The sequence below is a fragment of the Camelus ferus genome, chromosome 12 (genome assembly GCF_009834535.1).
Source record: "Camelus ferus isolate YT-003-E chromosome 12, BCGSAC_Cfer_1.0, whole genome shotgun sequence".
NCBI lineage: Eukaryota > Metazoa > Chordata > Mammalia > Artiodactyla > Camelidae > Camelus > Camelus ferus.
The window spans coordinates 1,960,368-1,981,743 of NC_045707.1; the positions used below are offsets into that span (position 1 = coordinate 1,960,368).

The window sequence follows — 21,376 nt, forward strand, 5'->3', positions numbered from 1 at the left end:
GGTGGCAATCAACCGTCTAGCAGAACAAACCTGCTGTCTTCAGCGGGCTGCTCCCTGGGTAGCAATCACTTCTGCTCTCTGAATCACCCTGGGTCTACTGCTGGGCAGCAGAAAGTTTGCTGCTGAGAAGATTTGAAATTTGTCAGATCAAAACATGAATTAACCCCAACGTCTTGCTCTAACCAGAGATGAAAGTACACTCTCTTCTCCCATCCCCCGTCCCCAAAGCTACCAAGCCGTGTTCAATATAGCTCTTCAGAGATTTTGCAAAGAGATCAAGATTTAGCACAAAAATATTCCAAGAGTAAATGACCAACAGTAAGAAACTCCATATTGCGTATGTACCCGCTTCCATTACAAATTGCCCAGGGAGAAATACTGAAATTTGATCTTGCAAATTAAAGTTTAAAGGAATTAGTCTAAAATCAAACTGCTTGTCTGAAGTATCTGAGTTTCTTATAATGAACACATAAAAAGTAAACAGATTTTGAACACAAAGCTGAAAAGATACAACCTTCATCAGTTTCTAGATGAATTCTAAAAAGTCAGTCTCAGCTCTCCTGGATCAAAAGAGCTTTTCCTGAGAACTAATAGCATGCCAGAATTCATCCTGGGACGTGAAGATTACAAAACGAACATCCATTGGAGACTCTCTGAAGACTTCCATCCTTGGTTTCTGTAGCTCTGCTGTCCTGCTGAGGGTTGTTATGAAGAGTCTGAAGCCAGTGAGCACGGGGGCCCAGGTCTGGTAAATTTGCTAGGTGTGGCCTGGTGGTACCATTCTGTAACCATTTCCTCTTTTATTTCTAGAAAGATTTTTTTGCACTTTATTTAAAAATATTTGTTCTGTTCACATTTCTGAGTTTTCTTCTTTGGAGATTCCAATTAGCATAGTGTTGGAGTTTTGCCTTTATTTCATACATTTTTTGCTGATCCTTTTTAGCATTTCATTTTCACTTCATTTTGCTCATTTTCCTCATCTCTGTCTTTGGTGTTGCTTACTTGTTTTTTTTGTTTGTTTTTTTTTTTTTTTTAAGTCGTATCTCTTTTCCCATGTATGAATTCTAAGAAGCATTTACTTTTGTGATGGATTTTACTTTTCTCTCTTTCCTCAGCTTCCACCAGTTTCCAGTTAATTTCCTAGTTTGTCTTTCTGTACCTTCCCTTCTCAGATCTCCATTTTACCATCCTGTGTTGTAGGGGAAATTGCTTCACTAACTTTAAAAAAATTAATTGCAAGATACCTGTTCACAATTTTCATCAGCTTTTTGGCTTCACTTTTCTGGTGAGTGTTCTTTATCTGCCGTTTGTATTTGTTGTTGTTATTACTAGCTTTCTTTTTTGACTTGTAATATATATATTAAAAAAATTTTTTTTTAAATGGAGGTACTGGGGATTGAACCCAGGACCTCATACATGCCAAGCATGTGCTCTACCACTGAGCTACACCCTCCCCACTATTTTTTTTATTGTGGTAAAATCTATATAACATTAAGTTGACTTGTTAGCCATGGCATTAAGCACACTCACATTGTTAGGCAACCATCACCACCATCCATCTTCAGAACTTTTTCATCTTCTCCAACTGAAACTCTGTCCTCATTAAACACTAACTCCCCATCCCCCCACCCCTCAGCCCCGATAACCACCCTTCCACTTTCTATCTCTATGAATTTGACTCTTCTAGGTGCCTCAGATCAATGGAATCATACAATATTTGACTTTTGTGACTGCCTTATTTCACTTAGTTATATCAAAATAAATTTCTAAGCTCAAGGTGGAACTACTCCTGCCTCAGGTGCCATGTTGGCAAGCCGAAACTTTGACAACTTTCCTTGTCCTGTAAATGGTCCACTTGACCAGAAAGTCATCCGAACTCCAGACACCAAGCCAACTCTGGCTCTTCTTACCCTAAATAAGGTTGATGGTGGGGCCCCAACCAATCAGATGTTTTCTGTTTTTCTCTTCCTTGTTCTTTATCATATAGAAGCTTCTGGCCTTCCACCCCATTTTGCAGTTATCCCAATGGTCACTGTCTGCTTCATGAAGTGTTAAATAAAGTTCATTTGTATCACCTAAATTTTCTTCTTTAATCATTTTTTAGCAGTTAGTGTAATGTCTTCAAGGGTCATCCTTGTAGTTGCCTTGTCAGAATCTCATCTCTTCTTAAGGCTGGATAACATTCCACTGTATGGATACACCACTTTTTATTTAGCCATTCCTCCGTTAATGGACGTTTGAGTTGTTTCTACCTTTCAGGTATCGTGAATAATGCTGATACGAACACGGATGTCCAAATGTCTGTTCTAGACCCTACTTTCAATTCTTTTGGTTATATACCCAGCAGTGGAACTCCTGGATCACCTGGTAATTATAATTTTAATTTTTTTTGTAACTTCTGTACCCTTGGCAGTGGCTGCACCATTTTATATTCCCACCAGCAATGCTCAAGTGTTCCAATTTCTCCACAGTCTTGTCAACACTTGTTATTTTCTGTGGTTTTTTTGGTTTTTGTTTTTTATAATAGTCATCCTTACAGGTGTGAGGTGGTGTCTCACTGTGGTTTTGATTTGCATTATCCTAAGTGATTAGTGATGTTGAGCATCTTTTCATCTGCTTATTGGCCATTTGTATGTCTTCTTTGGAGAAATGCCTGTTCAAGTCATTTGGCCATTTTCTGGTTGGGTTTGTTGTTTTTTGTTGTTCTTGGGTTAATATTTTTTTGTGTGTGGAGACCTTGTGTTTGTTGCTTTTTCTCATGGGCCAGCTTTCTGTGGGAGATTCAAATAGGGGAGAAGCCTGGGCTGTGTTCTAGGCTCACAGAAGTGTTCTTTCTGGTCTAGGGCTTTCTGCGTGAGTTTTCGGCCTTTATTTCTCTGCAGGCAACAGAGTGGGTCAGTTTTCAGACTATTCACAATGCATATCCTTTTCTCCTTTTCTGTCTCGAAGACAAACTGCTTCCTACAAACATGCCCTGTCTCACTGTGTTTCCTCATTTAGCTTTATAGTCACTGCTTCTTGGAACCAATCCAGGGTGAGTGAAAAATTTATTCTTACTATTTTAAAAAAGAGGCTTTAGTTTGGCACTTGGGGAATGCCCTCCCCTTGAAAAGGCACTTTTTCTTAAAATCTGTAATTATTGGCGTCCTCTCCCTCCTTTTCTCCGAAAGCCCTGTTCCTTCCCTTTGCTTTTGGCATCCTTTTCATCAATTTTACTATTTTTCCTACTTTCTGATAGATGATAGGTGTACCATTTCCTTTGTTGCTCTGGATAATTGCCAAGAGAAGAGACCCTAATGATGTGATCCACTCTTCTTCACCAGAAATTCTTGCCTGAGTTTCTGAGCATCGTCAGATTATAATGGAGATAGGAAAGAGACTTGCCATCAGAGGAAAAAGACTTTGGTTTCCCCTCTGCTTCTCCTGCCTCTTGGGCAACTTCCTCAGAGGGCCTTTAAAGGGTTCCTTTCATCCTCAGGTCCCTGTATGAGGGAGGCCCTCCTAGGGCTTCCTCCTCAGCTCTCTTCCCTCTTCGCAGCCACCGTCTTCCTTGGACTTCACGTTTACAAACTCCCAGGTCTGAGTCATTAGGTCTCAGCTCCGTATGAAGCCACTGCCTCTCGGAATGACTGTGGGGTCTGTTTTCTTCCTTAAGAAATGAAGCTGCGTCTCTTCTGGCCCAGGACCCCTTGTCCCCTTAGAGGGAGAAGCGCCAAGCAGCCCTCAGAGACACCGAGACTACAGCACTGGCGGGAGTCCACCCGGGAAACCCTCCCCTTTCCTTGGGAAATTCTCTTGACCGCAGTGCACGGTCTCGGCCAGCAGAGGGCGACTCTGGAGACGGGGGAGTGACGGGGCCCTGACTGTGGGTGATCCCAGTTCCTGAAGTGAAGGTGAGGGTCCGACGTCCCCACCCGTGCCCTTTTCCCATGAGACCCTGCTTACGCTCCTCCTACGATTACAGACATCTCAGCCGGGTCCCTTAGCTACAGGCACCGAATTTTGTGAACCAAAATCAGAATATATAGTCAGACCTGGATTCAACGTTTGTGTTCCCCACGCAGAACACGCAGGGACTCTCAACTAGCAGGCTTTTGTGGTCAGTTAGGAGGTCATCATCTGGTTGTGCAGTCAGGACCCCCAGCAGTGCCTGAATGTGGCCTGGGTCCAGCCACGCCGCCTGACTCAGCGGCCCTTGACCGAGGTATGTGCACAGGAGACAAGGGCGATGGGAAAATCAGGAAGCGCATCTCCTGGCTCAGGCCTGAATCTCCAGAGCAGAGTCTCTGGCAAAGTGGATTGAATGATGTGGTTTTGGTCCAAGAGAGCCTTTTCTTCGCGGGGGCTCTGGCAGAGGAGGGAGGAGAGATGCGGGCGGGCGGGAGGCAGAGGAGCTGGGCCACTCCTCGGGGATGGAGGAAGGAGCAGAGAGGGACGAGGGTCCCACGCATTCCCGGGCTGGCCTGGAACAGAGTGGCTCCTCGGTGTCAGGGCAGCTAAACCAGAGGAGTAGGACGCCCTCTTTAGGAGAAGTGAGGCAAAGCAAGCTGCTTCCCAGGCAGCGAGATTTACTCTGAACTTTCCCAGCAGAAGATACGTTTTAACTGCAGAAATGTGATGGAAGACAAAGTAGGAGGACTTGAGAAACTAGCTCGGAAAGTGATGAAACACAGTCGGGGGTCGATTTCACTCGAATCCTGTGTATACATCACAAAAGTCTGAAAAGTATTTCCAGGAAGGAACCAGGCCCATGTCTGGGGATCGGCACTCCTGCCTCAGTCCAAGGGGTCTCCCGCCCCCAGCGTTTGAAGACTTCATTCTGCATTCCCTGCCTTAGACCTGTTCACTCCCCCGCACCCCTTCCCGATGAAGGCAAGTAGAGTTCTCGCCCCCAAGATCTGTTCTAGGCCAGGACAGGGGAGCTGGTCAACCACGGTTCTATTTTTAATTTTTTGGGGGGGAGAAGTAATTAGGTTTATTTGTGTGTGTGTGTGTGTGTGTATATATATATATATATATAATCTTTTGATGGAGGTACTGGGGATTGAACCCAGGACCTCGTGCATGCTAAGCAAAAACTCTACCACTAAGCTATACCTTTCCCCACTCAAACATCATTCTAGACGTCAGAAACGTAGCATTCTGAACTACGAGCCCTTATTCTAATCTGTCCCCAGCTTTTGTCATTTACCAGGTATGTGCTGATAAGTAAGCAGAGGCTTTTCTCCCCTCGAGAAGCTGTTCTGGGCCACCACACTAAACCGCCTGCGACATCAGCTGAAACCTAGTCACTGGGCCTGTCTGTGAAGAATGTAAAAAGCGAGCAAAGAAATAAAAGGCAGAATTCCTAAAGTAAGGTGACTCGAATCCGAGTGGAACAAGTATGACAATAAATAATAATAATATGAATAGCATAAATAAGTAAAGGGTATCAAGCTGAGTGAAAAATCAGATTAGAATCATTTTCTGCCTAAGGAGCGATCCTGAAATACAGCGCCGCAAAAGGCCACACTAACAGGTGAGAAGAGCTTGCCACATGTAAATTTTAAAGAAGATGACACTATTAATATTTAATAACAAATTATCCAACGTTTGTCTTCCTAGGTGCTCCAGTGTTCTCTTCACTGAATGCCCTTCTAGACAAGTTGGAGACTTTATAATGATAAAAGAAACGTGATAAAGATGTCTCTTTATTGCTTTCACCTTATTGTTTTTGCTATGAAAGCAGCATGTGATTCTTGTAACAAAGTGTAATAAGACAGGCAGAAAAAGGGGCTCGTGTGGGTCCCCTGCCCCCAAACTCAACACCCCGCCCCCAAGCTAAGCCTGCTCACCGCTTGTTGTACCTCCTTCCAGAATTTCCCCCTCGTCCTGTACCACATATTTAATACTCTAAAGAGAATCAAGATCATATCCTTCAGCTTTTTTTCTTTTACTTAATACATCCTGGATCTCTTTCCAGGTCAGTTCCTATAGAAAAGCCTTGTTCTTTTTCAGGTCCGTCAGCCTTTATTTTATACTGGTATATTTTAAGGTAACCAGTCTCCCTTCGTGGGCATTTCAGATTGCTTCTGTTTCTATCTACCACTTCAAGGAACTTGTGTCTGTTTCCCTGGGGACGTGCCATTGTGTCTGCGTGGAGTGAATTTCTGGAGGGAGGATGCTGTCTTGGGCATGTGTACTTTTTATGCTGGGAGAGACTCCACGTCAGCCTCCCCTAGATTAGATCCTTTTATGCTCCCACCCAGTGTCTGAGGCTGCACCCGCCCGTCTTGCTTTCTCAGCAGCAGAGGATGCTTTCGTTCTGTTTGCTTTTGCCAATGTGATCAATGAAAGGGTGTCTTATGAGATCTACATTTGCATTTTTTTAGCTATTAACGATGTGAAGCATCTTTTCATGTATTTATTGGCCATTGTATTTCTTCTTCCGTGAAGCACCTTTTCGTGAGAAATACCTGTTTACAGAAAATGAGAACCGAGTGCTGCTTGAAATGTTAAGGGTTTTTTTTTTTTTTTTTGGTTTAAAAATTACTTCTCAAGTCTTCAAAAAAGAATAGGCGTGGAGGTGGCATGGGAGAGCCATGTTCCAAGGAGGGGAAGAGAAGCTGGGTCACATTTATTAAGCACATTAAAGACTTAAAAAAAAAAAAATCAAAACAGCATCCCATGAAGATGGGGCAAACATAAGGAAATCTGTAAGTTCTTTTGTCTTTTTTTTTTTTTTTTTTGGCAGCAGACGGGGGTGGGGAGGTAATTAAGTTTATTTATTTATGTATTTAATGGCGGTACTGGGGATTGAACCCAGGATCTTGTGCTTGCTAAGCACAGGCTCCACCACTGAGCTATACCCTCCCCACTATAAGTTCTTTTAAGCTTTCAGAAACTAAGCCATTCTCAGGCCTCATAAATTGTCCCAGAAATAGAAAACGCAATATGCTAGTGAGTATATTCCATGAAGCAAATATAACACTAATAAAAAACACACCTTGATTTCAAGGAAAGACAACTATAGTTCATTATCATTTACGTCTCTAAGATGAACACCCTGAAAATATAATATAAATCTATGACATATGCAAAAATCTGCAGTGACAAAGTTGGGGTTTTTGTGACATATAAGGATAATTCAATGTATGGAAATTTATGTACATAATATACCATATTCATGGGATAAATAAAAAAGGAAAATTATGACCATCTCATTAGAGTCTGAAAATTCAGCACCTACTCCTAAGAAAATACTTAAATCCAGGAAGGAAACAGACTGCCTCATTATGAAGAGGAGTGGTTTTTGTGAACCAGCTGCCATCACTAGAGTCAATTTCATAAAATTAAATAATTTAAGAATTCAAGCTAACCCAATAAAGTATGAAACCAGAAAAATAAGTATTGAAAAAGTAGGAAAGAAAACCAGCCTTCGGTACACATGAAATATTCATCCCACCACTATTACAATCAGTAAAAGTTCAGCAAAGCACAAGGGATGCATTAAAAATGAATAATATTTCTGTCGAGTAATAAAACAAGTTAGAGAACACAGCATTATCAGATGTTATTCACAATGGCCTCAAAACAATTTGAATTACCAAGGAAATAATGTTAGCATGAAATGTGAAGCAACAACGAATTGTTCTTAAAAGAAACATGAAAACCAGAAGTCCTGGGAAGCCGTACGTGTCGCTGGGTAGGCAGACAGCAGACCCTGGATTTAATCAGGATGGATCCTGGGACTTTCTCAATGGCCCACATTGGCAGCAGGTGACTTCCTTCAGCAAGTGTAAGTAGAAAGACAGGTAGCCCCCCAGCCCCTGCAGGGAGTTCCTGCACGAAGCCAGAGAGCAGAGGGGGCCACGGGGCCGACCACTGGCCGGGCCATTGGTCAGAGCGGAGGCTGCACCCAGGAGAGCCGGTGCCGCTCTATGAAGGACTCACACGGGTGACAAAAACATCAAGACCCCAACGGGTCACAATAAGGGATTGTTTCTATAAACACGAGGCACATCCCCTCTTGCTGAAAAAGCACAGAGTCCTCAAAAAATCCTTACGACAACCATGTAGCAATATGAAAAATATTTGCCTTTTAATACTGCATTTCATTCTTTCCTTTTTAACGGAGGTGCCGGGGATTGAACCCAGGACGCCGTGCATGCTAAGCATGCGCTCTACCACTGAGCTATACCCTCCCTGCAATACTACGTTTTAAAAAATAAGACACAATTATAAGGTGGTAATTGAAGACGTGAAAAAGAAAGGGCATTGGAAAAACAACTGAATAAAACGAATAAAGCCTTGATTTATGCTGTGGTGGTTCTGGGGGTGATCTTTGTATAATCATATTGAAAATATATTTAAAGTGTTTTTTGAACAACAAAAGAAGCTGCAATATTGGAAAGAGTCTTTAAACGAGGGTAACTGTGCAGCATTGTCTGTGATGGGGGTTTGCTCTCTACGCTCCTGAGTTCTCAGCCGGCCAAGACCCCTGCAATAAAAGACAAATTCACAAGAGGAAAACAGACAGAAGTGTATCAACACATCTACCTCATGTGCACGTGGGAGATGCCCAGGGGAGAATCTGTGACTCCCCAAGGTGGCTTAGAGTTCAGTCTTCAATACCACTTTAATAGGGAAAGGGGGTGGGGGAGGTGGACCTCTTGGCGGGGAGTGAATGGTTTGTGACGAAGTTTGTCTGGGTGTGGGGTCAACTTCTCTCCCCTCCTGTGATGAGTCGATCTTTCCTGGTTGATGAAACTCCTGGGGAGGGGAGTCTGTGCCCGTTGTGTTCCCTTTGGAGGGTCTGTCTTTGGGCAGATGAGGGATGTTCAGAGAAAGCCTCTCTGCCCGTGCTGATTCATGAGCCAGCAGCTCAAACTCATCAATAATCAAATAACCAAAGCAGCATTTTTTGGGGTGTCGTGTTCTGCTCCCCCCCCCCACCTACCTGGTTAAAACAAACAGCTAACCAACCAATGAACTCTTCATCTCTAGAAAGGCTTTCTAGAGACTGGACACTCCTGCCAGGATCGAAGATGGTAGAGGGCGGGACAGAACGATTACTCACTTGCATTTGAGTTTACAGTATTCTAAACAGCACGGCCCTGGTCCCCTTCATGCCTGTTGTTGGGTGATTGGATGCCCATCAGAAGGCTTTTGTGCCTTAATATGTAACATAAAAATTGCAAAAGTCCTTCTCCAATCTACTTTGCCGCCAGTAACCTAAGCGATGACCAGTTTTACTACATCCTAGTTAGCACTGAGTATTATCATAGTTTAATCGTTTGGATAAAATCCTTAGGCAAAAAGAATGTGAAAATTTTGAAACATTAAGATTTTTGATGTAGTCTGAGCTTGCTTTTATTATTCCCAAATTTAATAATTAGATAATCTACTTTCCCAGGGCATCGTTAAACCTTTTTGGAAGGAGATGACTAGAGAAGAAACACACTGGCTGCTCTTTTAAGTCACAGGCCTGGGAGAAGATGATGGATAGAACTGGCTTGGGAAGGTAATCCTAGGAAAGTGATGGCTGGCGGTGGGGTTGATCACCAGACATGAGTTCTGTGAGGGCACGGACTGGGCTGCTATCCCACTCCCCAAATTCCAGCATCTAGACAGTGTCTGGTATAGACCTGGCACTCGGCATGAAGGAGGAAAGGAGGGAAGGAAATCTGATGGTTAATATTCAGATTTTGTTGCTACGAAGCATCTGAATGTGTCCCAACAGAGTTGGCTGACGAGCTGGTCATGCCATCTCACTTGCCTCCATTTGCATTTGGAGATGTGTCAATTATAAACAACAAAAAAATATCTACACATCTTCCTAAAAAAAATTCCTTAGCAAAGTAAATTTAAAACCTTTGGTAAGCACATTAACAGGTGTCCAAACACCTGGTCTATTGGATGATGGAGTCCTAGAAGCAGAATTTGCTCCATTTTCCCCCAATCCAGGACACTCCTTCCCCAGCCTTCCTACATCCTTGCCCAAGAATTGGGAATGTCTGGGTCTTACCTTAAGATTCAAACTGCTGGGACTTACCTTTCCATGGCCTTTGCCTGGGCATTCAGACTCCCGGGCTGAAGTGTGAAATACTCAAAATAGACAACGCTGCCTCACAGAGGCTGTACGTCGATTGCTGAGGTGTCCATGATGTTCTGTAAAATTAATTGCAGCGCTACCCCAGGCTCTGAAATGATCACATCTTCATAATTCATGCAGACTGCATTTTGCCTGCCCTTTCAGGACAGGAATGATCTATTCTATGCATCCATGGCCTTGGCTGGGCCTTCCATCACTGTTCCCGGTCCCTCTTCCACTCTTTGAAGGACTCCTGCAGCTCCTGTTAGTCCTGAGATGGCTCAAAACTAAGTCCTTTCCTTTTGCTGCTGGCTGATGAGCCCAGCTTGGACCACAGGTACTTGGGTCACTTCCGATGTCCTGTGCGTGTACTTCATGCTTCTCTTCCCTCCTTGGGTGAAGGCAGAGGGATTTCTTCCTTTCTCAGGGGAGTATTGTCCTCAACCAGCAGAAGAGGCAAACAGACTGGAGTCCTTCCAGGAAGCTGGAGTCCTGAGTTTTTATGCGAATTCCATCACCAAATGGCTTGTAATCTAGGGAAACCTACAATGCATCCTTGTAGGTTATTTATTTTATACATAGTAGGTTGTACTTCTTACCCCCCTACCTCTATCTTGCCCCTTGCCCCTTCTGCCTCCCCTCATTCATTCATTTGTTCATCAACAGATTTTAATTAAGTCTTGAGACAAGGGGCCAAGGACTTCAGGACACGTTACCAAAGTTGTCTGTATGTTGCAATCACCTGGCAAGCTTCAGAAAATACTGACGAGAGTGTGGGTCCTAGTGACAAGGAGTTAATTGATCTGGGACATGACGCGGACTTGGGAAGTTTGCAAGGCTCTGCAAGTAGTTCTGCTGAGCTTGGGAGCCACTGCATGAAGGCGGGAGGCGCTTTCCTCTCGCTCTACCGCATCACTGTGCTCTTGGGTGTATGTTCTAGCTTCATTTTAACCAGGGGTGGATTTAAGGGGCAAACTGAGACAGAGGACTCATCTTCCAAAGGGTCTTGCCCACCTCTTCCCTTGGCTGTCACCAGGATATCGTGGGAAAAGATACGGTCTCTGCTCTAATACATCGTGGGGGCACAGCTGGGGGATGGACCCCAGATAAGCCATTAGCAAAAGGAGCGGTCAATGGTATGACATGAGGATGGGGAGGAAGGGGTGCTGTGCGAGCCCCTCATGGGGGTGGGCGGGCTGTGAGGAGAGGGGAGGGAGCCCCTGGTGGTGAGCTGGTGCCTTGCAATTCTGTTCCCCACCCTGTGCATTCCTGGGCCTTGGCATCTGCCAGTCTCCTCACTTAGCCCTCTCTGCCCATTGCCTGTGTGCATTTCCAACCAGAGGGGCCATTCATTAAGTTATCTGATGCACACGTGTGATGAGCACCTCTGTGCCGGGCATCATGCTGGCCCGGCAGGAACTAGACAGGTAAGGACCTGGTATGTGAAGAGAGCACCACCTCGCCAGCCCTGTGATACCCGGGAGCTCACGGGACACTTCCGGAAGATTCCAATTACACTGCAGAAGTGAGGACACGACTTCCTTCTCCTTTTTGCCATAGTTGGTCAGCTGTCTCCGTGGGACCTTGGTCTGTCAGATGCACAGTACTAGTCTTTAACCAAGGACACTCAGGCTCGGGAAACTTCTGCTCCCAGCAGTGACAGAGGGAGACCTGCAGTGGTTCCCAATCACCCCCCCCCCCCCCCCCGTGATGCCAGAAATAGCTGGGATGGAAGGGAAGTTTGGCAGAGGCCAGATTTTCTGTGTGTACAGGTGGAGTTGGGGACCAAGAGGATGGAAATATTCACATGAATTCAAACGGATGTCGGGACACATTCAGAACACATGCATTTTCCAAACTGTATATAACTGCACAGTACATTTATAATTCAAACAAAAAGAGCCTTTTATTTCAAAGTCAACTACACTCTGAGACTCCTCCACCCCCTCCTTGCCCGCCCCACCCCCCCATCACTCATCACAGTCACACATGTGTGGAATCTCAGTCACGGAGTCTACGGCTCCGACTGAGGTCTGAGCTACAGTCCCAGTGCCTTGCAAGGAAAAGTTGGTGATTTGAGAAAAGCCATTCCTGAGAGGAAGTATCCTTTTATTGCAGCAGAATTTATAATTGTGGAAAAACGGGACACCGTTAAAATGTTCCAACACCAGGAGACCCGTTAAATACAAACTGTTCATCCACTTGAGAGAACACTGTGCAACGGTCAAACTGATGTTTACAAGAGATGGTAATTGGATTAACAGGGAAAATGTTTATTTTATCAAGTTAGGTGAAGAAAAGCAGGATGAAAATTGTATATACACTTTCTCACTTAAAACCAAACCGGGAGAAACACATCTCTCAACCCTGGGTGTAGGAAAGACAAAAAAAAAAACAAAAAAAAAAACACTGCAAGGAAGCAGATCAAGGTCACGTTGCAGCTCTGGTTATTTAGAGGTAATTTTGGTTCTTTTTCCCTTTTCCTTTCCACCTTTTTGGGAGCATGAATGTGTCTTCATGGAAGGCCACTCCTAGGATGTCATCAACAGCTGAAAACAAGAAGCCTAGTCTTTTGCGTTCCTAGACCCAATTCCAACATGTGTGCGTGTGCGTCCGTGTGTAGGATGCCCCACACCAATGAGCAATCCTGCGGCGCCAGCAGGGAGCAGGTCTGGGGTGGCAGCGCTGGGCTCAGGGAGAATGGGGCAACAGAACATCGAAAAGTGACCAACATTCTGCACGACCCAAGACAAAAGTGGGAACACATCTTCTTTTGAGCAAGATTTTTTCCCACTCTTTTTTTTTTTTTTCTCTTTAGGATTTTAACATGGTTATTGCCAACTGCTGTCCAATTTATTGACCGAGGGAAATGAAGAGGTTTGGATAGCAAGATGTCAACATATTGAACTTTAGGGGCTGTGGGACTGCAGCTGGACTTGAAACTAGAGCTTTATGGACTCTGGTTATGGCTCTGAGTCATTAGGCAGAAAACATCGAGTTTTCAGGGGAGCAGAGCAGAGGGACGCCTAACACCTGGGAAACACGATGATTTAAGCGAGAGGGTGGGACAGGGGCAGCCAGGGACAGGGTGTAGTGCCAGCTCTCGGGTGTCTGCAGTTTCCGCTGGAGAAGCACCAGTGGTCAGAAGCGAAGGGCATGGCCTGTGTTGGCTTGGACCCCAGTTCGGCCACTTCCTACTTATGGGACTGACCACGGGCAGGTTCTCTCTTCTCTCCGGGCCTCGGCTGCCTCATCTTTAATGTGGGGTAACAATGCTGGTGGGTCTGGAGTGTGGTGTCTCCCTCTGCAGAAGCTGTCAGCCTGTCGCTGCTGCATGGATTCTGGCAGAAGACATGAGACTGGGTCAGAGACAAAGGACTTGTCATGTGGGCAGCACGGGCGTCAGCATGTGGGACAGGGGAGGGGGATATGGGCCAGATGGATGCTGTGCACCGGGAGGTGTGCGCTGCGGCTGAGGAACCCTGAGCGAGGGGCAGCCACCTTTTCCAGAACGGGTAGGGAGCAAGCTCGTTCTTTGTCCGAGGGGTACATCACCCCTCATTCCTCAAGGTTACTCGCTACAGTCGCCAGTCCAGAAATGTCCTGGGGAAAGCACGGTCAGGGCTTCGCTTGCCCACACACCCAGCAAGAAGCGCAGGCGGCAGGACAAGGAGGCGGCCACCCATCACCTGCCCAGGCCACCGGGAAGATGACAAAGATGACGTGAGCACACACGCGGGAAGGGCTCTCAGCATCTGCTCTCATCACTCGGGGTGGCGATACAGGGAGGGCAGGGGCAGGTAGGAGCTGTGTATCACTGTACATACAAGACTGAAGAAAAGTCATTCAACAAGGATTTATTGAACACTTGTACGTTGCAGATACCGGAGACAAAGGAGCGAACAGAACAAAGCTGCTGATCTCCGGGTTCTCAGGTTCTAGTACAGGGAGGCAGGCCACGGATGAACCAGTAGGGAGCTCGGTGTCCAGGGCCTCAGGGGCCCCGGGAAGGGCTGGCACTGACTAGGGCTGTCTTGTACAGAAGCACATTATGGTCCAACTGATGTCATGACGGTGGCTGCGGAGAGCAGACTAGGCGGTGGGTGCTGCTGGGAAAGAGACGGAAGAGGGAGGCCAGGCAGGGGGACCAGGCCAGACCCTGGAGCTAGTGTTGCGGGCAGCAGTGGAGGCCCCCTACCCCCGGCCTGTCACAGTCCACAGGCAAGTGGGAGGTCTTGGGAGTGCCTGGCAGTGCCGGAGGTCAGGTCAGTGCACCGGGAGGTGCCATCTGCTGTCATCACACGGGGGCTGCTTCAGGTTCATGGCGGGGAGAGGCCAGGTCGCAGCAGCGCGAAGAGGAGGCAGTCAGAATAGGGGCAGCAGCTTATTCCAGAAGTCTGTCATGAGGGAGAGGGCTGGGGTCTTGCAAAATCATTTGCACGTTTAAACGTGGGACGGACGAGTAGAAGGAAAAGCTTAGCTCCCTGTGGGAGGGACAACAAAGCAAAGGCCCTGAGAAGGTGGGAAAGGCCAGATTGAGCACAGGTGTAGGGTCAGCTCCTGACTGAGGACTGCCTCTCCCGGGAGAACAGGAAAGAAGGGCGAGTTTGAGGAGAGCCTAGATTTGGGAACAGAGAATTCATTCGGGCAGATGCCCTGTGCCTGCCTCCATTCCCTCCAGGAAACAGGGAAGGGCCATGATCAGAGAGAGTGACGTTAGGTGGGGTGGAGATCTAGGGGGAATTTCAGAGATTTGGCAATTACTGGCGGAGAAGCCAGTGCAGGAGGGATGGTTGAGAAGCACAGGGAAGAAGGAAGAGGCCCAGGAGCCTGGGGTGCGGGAGCCAGACAGAGGCCACCAGGCAGGGAAGCGCCCCCCCCCCCCCCGAGGGCATTTCCAAGGTAGGAGAAGGGTGGCAGCCAGGACTCAGGAGAGGCTGAGAGGGAGGGGGGAAGTGGAAGGAGACTGCAGAGGCGGGAGCACGGAGAGCCAGGAAGCAGCACTGGGGCCACTCCCTACTTTTTCCCTCTTTCTTTTTCCCATCTTCCAAAGTCCAATCCAAGTTCTATCCCTTGAGCTTCAGAGGGAAGCGACAGCGATCACCGAGGATCAAGACGCGCAGGCCAGAATGGTGTTTCTCTCTTTTATTTAAAAACAGTGCTTCATTACCATTCGCAAAGGCAGGGGCAGTGCTCCTCCTTCGCTTAGAGTTTATAAAAGCCAGCAACATGATCAATAATTTATACACATGGATAGTAATACAAAAAAATAAGGAATAAAAGCTAAAGATCTAACTACTCCGACCTTCACAATTCCAGCTACTTGATAATAAGAGTAACCCAATGAATACTGTATGGTCTGAAAGCTACTATACAATATGAGTCTTAGCGAGAGGGGAAGGGAATCAGAGACTGTCACAAAGCCCTGGGTGCTTCTCTGGAGTCTGCAGGGAAACAGGACCCTGGGCAAGCAGCTCGGGTGTCCTAGGAAGTGATTCTGGGGGGCGGGGAGGGGAGGGGGAAAAGGCAGGTGGTCAAGTTATACAAGCATCCCAGGTGATGCCCCCATGCCCCAAAGGTACCTGTTTTGCCATGGCGACGGGAGGGGGCTGGAGAATCGGCATGTTGCAAGGAGGGATGGTTCCGTCCCCGCCATGGGGAGTGGGGAGAAGAGGAGAGGTTCTGTGGCATTTTTAGCCTTGCAAAGATTTGGACTGAAAAGCTCAGAGACTCAGGTAGGTCAGCCTGTCAGGGACAAGGAAACTCAACCGGCTCTCAGCACTTTGCAGCCCTAGCTTACGTGTCAGCCCCAGGTTTGCTCCAGCTATTCACAAGCAGAATTATAACACAAGGGGAAAAAAAAAAATCATATCCCTTAGGGGAAAAAAAAAAAGGATCAATTCATCACTCGATATATAATACAGCCAAAATGAGCTGCCAAAACAAGCACACACACACACAAAAATACTGTGAACAGAAATAAACCAGAAAACGACTAAGCTGGGAGTCTGGATGGGGTATAGACATTGCTTAAAGCACTTATCAGTCCCCGGAAAAAACAAACCAAAAAAATTTTTTTAAAAAATTCAAAAACTTATGTACCCCCTGGGCATCTGGTGTTGGTAACAAGGGCGGGGGTGGGCAGAGAAAAGAGAATCGACATTCCCTTTTTGCTTGCCGGGGTGAGCTGAGCCCTCACCACACCGGCGGGTGTGTGACCACCGGACTGAGGGCTGAGCCCCGCCGGCCGTCTCCTTAAAGGCAAGTTTGAGTCGTGGCTGATGAGCAGTTCTCTCCGTTACCAATCCCTGCCAACCAGCACTACCATGGCTGAATTGATCTACCGTTTTCCTGAGTAAACTGTAACTGGCTACAGTTCCGGTAACGTGGAGAAGAACACAGCTACTACAGCCGGCGGCAATGCTCGAGGGACCCCTCCACCCCTCGCTCCTCCTTCCTAGTGCATCTGACTCGGGAACTGGAGAACTCACTTTAGCCTCATCTGTAAGCCTTATTTCAGACAGGTGCCGGGGACTCGACCGCACTCACTAAACCAGAGGGCACACGCGGGCTCAGGACACCCAGAGTCTACTTGGAAAGGGCCCTGCTTCGCACTCCAGCTCTTGGATGGCTATTGCCTGGTTGATCAGAAAGCAAGTATGAAGGAAGTACACAGGAAGAGGGAAAGGGAGGGAAGAGGCTTTTGGACAGTAACATTTCCAAAAAAAATAGTGTTTTATGCAACAGAGAATCAAGTTTCACTGGTGGGTACTACAAACGGTCAAACATTTTCAAGAGCATGACAAAATCAAAACACACAAATTTACGTTTGATGTTCACCTTGCCCACTATTGTTTCCTACCTTAAAACAGTGCAAACAGGTAACTTATGCTTTTAAAACACCACTACCCCTTCCCCACCCCCCAAGTCCCTTTCCTCCTATCATCTGGGGGAAACAAATCTGCAGTTCTGCAACTGTCACTGTGCTGGAGGATCGCAAGCAGCAGAGAAGCGGCCGGACGTGACGCAAGGGGACGGTCCCGACGGTCCCCTCATCCCTCCTGGCAGTGCCCTCCCGGCTGTCCCTCACTTGGCCTTGTTCTCCTGCCAGAGGGATGGGGTGGGGGGGTTATCACGCCCTTCCTGCAGACCCCTGGGGTTGCTTCCACCCCGAGTTTGAGTTTACACCTCCCTCGCACCTGGAAGCTATGTGACTGGTTACAGGGGGTTGGTGGTGGTGGTGGTTCACCGGCTTGTCTGCTATGTCTCTAGGAAGGCGGAACCTAAACTAAGAGCAGTTCAGCCCCTGAGGAGTCACACTTTTGAGGAAAGGCTGCTCTCATTGATTTCTATTGAATAGCTCTCCACCAGCTCCCCTTAAACTAAGAGTTGAGCCCCAGGCCCTTTCTTTTTCAAGGAAAAATAAGATTGGCTCAATTCCAACTGTGGCTGTTGGAGGGTGATGGTGATGGGAGGTTTGGTAAAACCTGAGAGCCTTAAAAATGATGAATCACAACAGCTGATCTTGGTGAGTGGGAGCTGAACTATGTAATAAGAATTCTGGAAAAGATCTAAGGACAGCTCTCTGGGCTGAAACAGGGATATCCAGATAAAGGTTTTCACTAGAGATCTCCTGAAAGGAGCCCAGCCTCTAAGAGCAAGAAGCTTAGTACAGAAGCCCGCATCATGACCCACAGTAAAGCCGTCGGAATCATTCACACACTGCGATTCGGCATCGGTAAGGTTTTTGGAATTATCAGCCAGCATCCTCTAACACACTCATGAGATGCCAAACTGTCTTCTGACTCTGTTCCTTAGTCCAAAGGGCACTAGAGTCAGGAACACACAAGCACTGATGCTTTGAGGAAGCTGCCTCTGATGAAACCGAGTCTCAAAGTTCAAAAGCTGATGGGGACGTGGATACCATCAGCTGAGGTGCTCCAGGAGCCCCAATTCTCAGTGCTGACACCGAAAACCAAAGGCCCTTTCATAAGAACCAGAACTCGACTTAGTCTTTCTTAGTGAAGGGAGCTGAAGGAAGCAGTATGAAAGCCCCCCCTGGCAACGCAGCAGAGGCCCCCTGGAAAACAGAGCTTGCCTGCGGAGTCCTCAGCCAGAACCAGCTGAACTGAAATGCACAAAAGCTCGGGCTTCTGCCTCTTTTACGAGGGCTGTGGAAGCTGCCTTCTCTGCCTTTCCCACCATCCTTACCTCTTCCCGGAAAAAAGGAGACAAGGCTTGAACTTACTGTCCTATTCTCCTCCCCTGCTCTGGATACAGCCAGTTAGAACTGGCCTTGTCTCCACTGAGGAGCGGCTTGCCATTTGTGAGAATGGCCCCAATGTGAACATGACACAGAATTTCTTAGTTTCTTTAGTCAGTACAAGCTCTCCCTCAAAACAAAAGCAAAAGAAAGAAAAAATCCTCCCTGCCCCCATTCCCTAGAACCGTGAAAGCCCCACATCCCTTCGCCCCGCCCCCCAACTAAAATATTTATATACACGCAACAAAAATTGTCTGAACAGCAACAAACCACACTTTGGCTTGGGGAGGGCGCGCCTAACAATGGCTAATGGACTGGGCAGTCTCGCGTCCCTACTCTGGGCGGTCCTCCCCGGAATCAGTAAGAATTGCATCGAGGCCTCTAGCTTCCTTGATGTCTACCCGAGTCTCAGGGCAGCCTCTCTCCCAGTTATTAGGAAGAGAGAGAATTCTGAAGGGGGAGAAGATATGTATTATACACAACAGGCCAGTCTCCACCGATATATCCCTCTGCTTACAACGAATGCTTGATGCTGTCCAACGTCAGTCATTTTAATTCAGGGACGTGAATTGATACCAGTCAAGAACATATGTGGAGGCAGGAGTAAATTTAAAAAAAAATCAAAAAACCAGCAAAAAACCCAAACAAACCCATAACAGACCAGAAGCTCCATGTCTCTGAATTACTCCCTTTAGCAGCTGTCCCTCGGGTGAAAGTTCACCCTAGTACCAATGTGAATAGACCAGGGAGCCAAACAGACCGTGCTCTTCTGTTTTCTAATGCCTTCATTTTGGAAATGCTGCAGGACCTTTGCCTTGATCATTAACAGCTAACAGCTAGAGGAGAGACACTTCCTCCCCTACCTTGATAATGTACATCTAAAATCGAAGCCAGCAGCAGGGGCGGTGACTCACCGCCGAGGCCACCACCTGACTCTTTCTGGCAACGTATGAGACCCTTGCCATTTCAGACCCTGCTTCCTGTCCGGGAGGGGAGCAACCACAGGGGTTCTATTTTATGTTCCGTAGTGTTCATGTGGACCATGTGGTCCAGGTGCTCACTCAGCTGGGTGCCTTTGGAGGATCACGAGAAGCTGGGTGGAATGGCCACGAGGGCTCCAGACTGTGGACAGAGAAGTGACTTGTTACGGCTCTGGAAGATGAAAATTCCTATGGCTTTGGAGCTCGGACAAAGTGCCTTTGCCTGCCCTCACATGCCCTACTCACCGAAACCTCCAGGGACAGCTGATCTAGGATTCGGTGCTTTATCCTCGGCTAGCAGAGGCTTTACTACATGTTTTATACTTTGTATTGACTTTTTGATGCAAGAGAAAGGTCAGGAGTACCAGGGTGCCTTGTCAGACGTCTGACACCCCTTTTCTCATCCTTGCCTGTTTTATTGGCTCTGGACAATTTGTACTTCCCTGTCCTCAAGCCGTGCCCCAGACACCTGGGAGAAATCTGGCCACTGGCTATTTATTCTTCTGTCCCTGGGTCCTAAATTCCTGAATCTTGAGGACAAAAGAGCAAGGGGTTAGTAAAAGGACAGATGAGCTAAGCTGTGGTTCCATTAAAGGGGAAGAAGCCCAGCAGGAATGCTAGGGTTATAGGAAAGAAAAGAATGATCTTTTTCATACTCCAGGGTTCATTCTGAGACCGGTTTCCTAATGAGGTGTTTATTATCCACAGTCTGAGCGCATGTTTGGAAATATTAATACTATAATTCCAAAAACTATGCCAACTGTCTCAGGCTGTGCGTGTAAGATGATTGTAAAAAGAATGGAGAAGTCAGGAGGGAAGAGGAGAGGATAGTGTCTTTTTGATGCTCCTGCTTTGCAAGCACAATCCCTACTGTCTGTGGATTCCAGCCACAGCCAGTCAGAACTGCCTGCCAAAGACCAGAAGCTCAAGTCTAGAAGAATATCCTGCCGCAGAGACCCCTTCCACGTCCGCCTGTCCCCCAGACAGTCAGTACCAGATACACTTTGGTAATTCTGTCTGCTGATTTCTGATCAAATGCATTTATCAGCTCCTAATGTCTCTCCTTTCTCATTAACTGCCTCTTCTGTGATTGATAGAAGAGCTAAGCACGGACATACAGACATGGAAATGCATTATTTTTTTTTTTTTACCACAGTTTAAAAAAAAAAAGAAAAAAGAAAAAAAATGCACAATCTTTGGAACAAAAGAATTAAAGGCAGAAATTTAAAGGAAAAATACATATTCAAAGAACATAGTGAGGTATAAAAAAGTATTCTCTCTTTTTTTGTGTTTTTTTTTTTTTGTTTGTTTGTTTGTTTTTCCTCTTCATCTTGCTATAGAGTTCCTCTACTAGTAAATATTGCAATAGCCAGGCCTCATGAACTGGGGGGCTGTCCCATTTGCAGGGGTCTCACGTCACTTCAGTAGGGGGCAAATCGGCTGTAGCCACCTCGGTATAAACTCGCCTGCAGTGATTAAAGACAAAAATAATTAAAAGGTTGATGAGAGAAGCATTAAAAGAAGACGACATACATCCTGAGAAGGGATTTGGGAAAACAGCTGCCTTAGAAGCTTCAAAGCAACTGGTTAGATGCTGCCTAGCGCATGAGGTCAGGAAACCAACTTCTGCCCCTGAGATTCTCAAACCAGAGCCCACACATTTACTGCTGATCTGATATTCTCAAGGGGAGAGTATGACAATTGTTCATTTCATTATTTACATGAATTAGTACAGAAGAGAAACTCAATACAGTTTAAAACCAGGTCTGCAAATAGTTTGATTTTTAAAAGCACGTGTCTTGTTTACCTCCTTGATTACCTCATTACACTCGTGACTTAAATTTTACCTTACACATTACATGGTCCTCTCTCATTTATAAAGTACATCAGCTTTAGGTTGTTCTTGACGTATCCGACATATATACACACATGTACATAAAACTGGGGTTTTAACTGGGCTTTATTCCTTTGTTTTAATCATTATCTAATGGCTTATCTTTTTCAATCAAAAGTTCCCTAGGATCGTATCTCTCCTTGAGTCATTCTTTTAGTACAGGACTT

At 46.5% G+C, this 21,376-nt stretch overlaps 1 protein-coding gene and 1 non-coding gene across 19 annotated transcripts in view; both read right to left on the bottom strand.

The window, feature by feature from the left end:
* Positions 1–1,381: 1,381 nt before the first annotated feature.
* Positions 1,382–1,453, bottom strand: TRNAA-GGC. Its single transcript has one exon. It is a non-coding gene; the product is annotated as a tRNA-Ala (tRNA).
* A 13,749-nt stretch (positions 1,454–15,202) lies between these two features.
* Positions 15,203–21,376, bottom strand: part of RBFOX2 (RNA binding fox-1 homolog 2) — a 239,570-nt gene continuing 233,396 nt past the window's right edge. For all 18 annotated transcript variants that reach the window (XM_032492120.1, XM_032492115.1, XM_032492117.1 and 15 more), the window contains one exon: positions 15,203–20,781. In XM_032492120.1, coding sequence (XP_032348011.1) covers positions 20,737–20,781 — 45 coding nt within the window. In that variant the 3' untranslated portion in view covers positions 15,203–20,736. The remainder of the gene's footprint in view (positions 20,782–21,376) is intronic.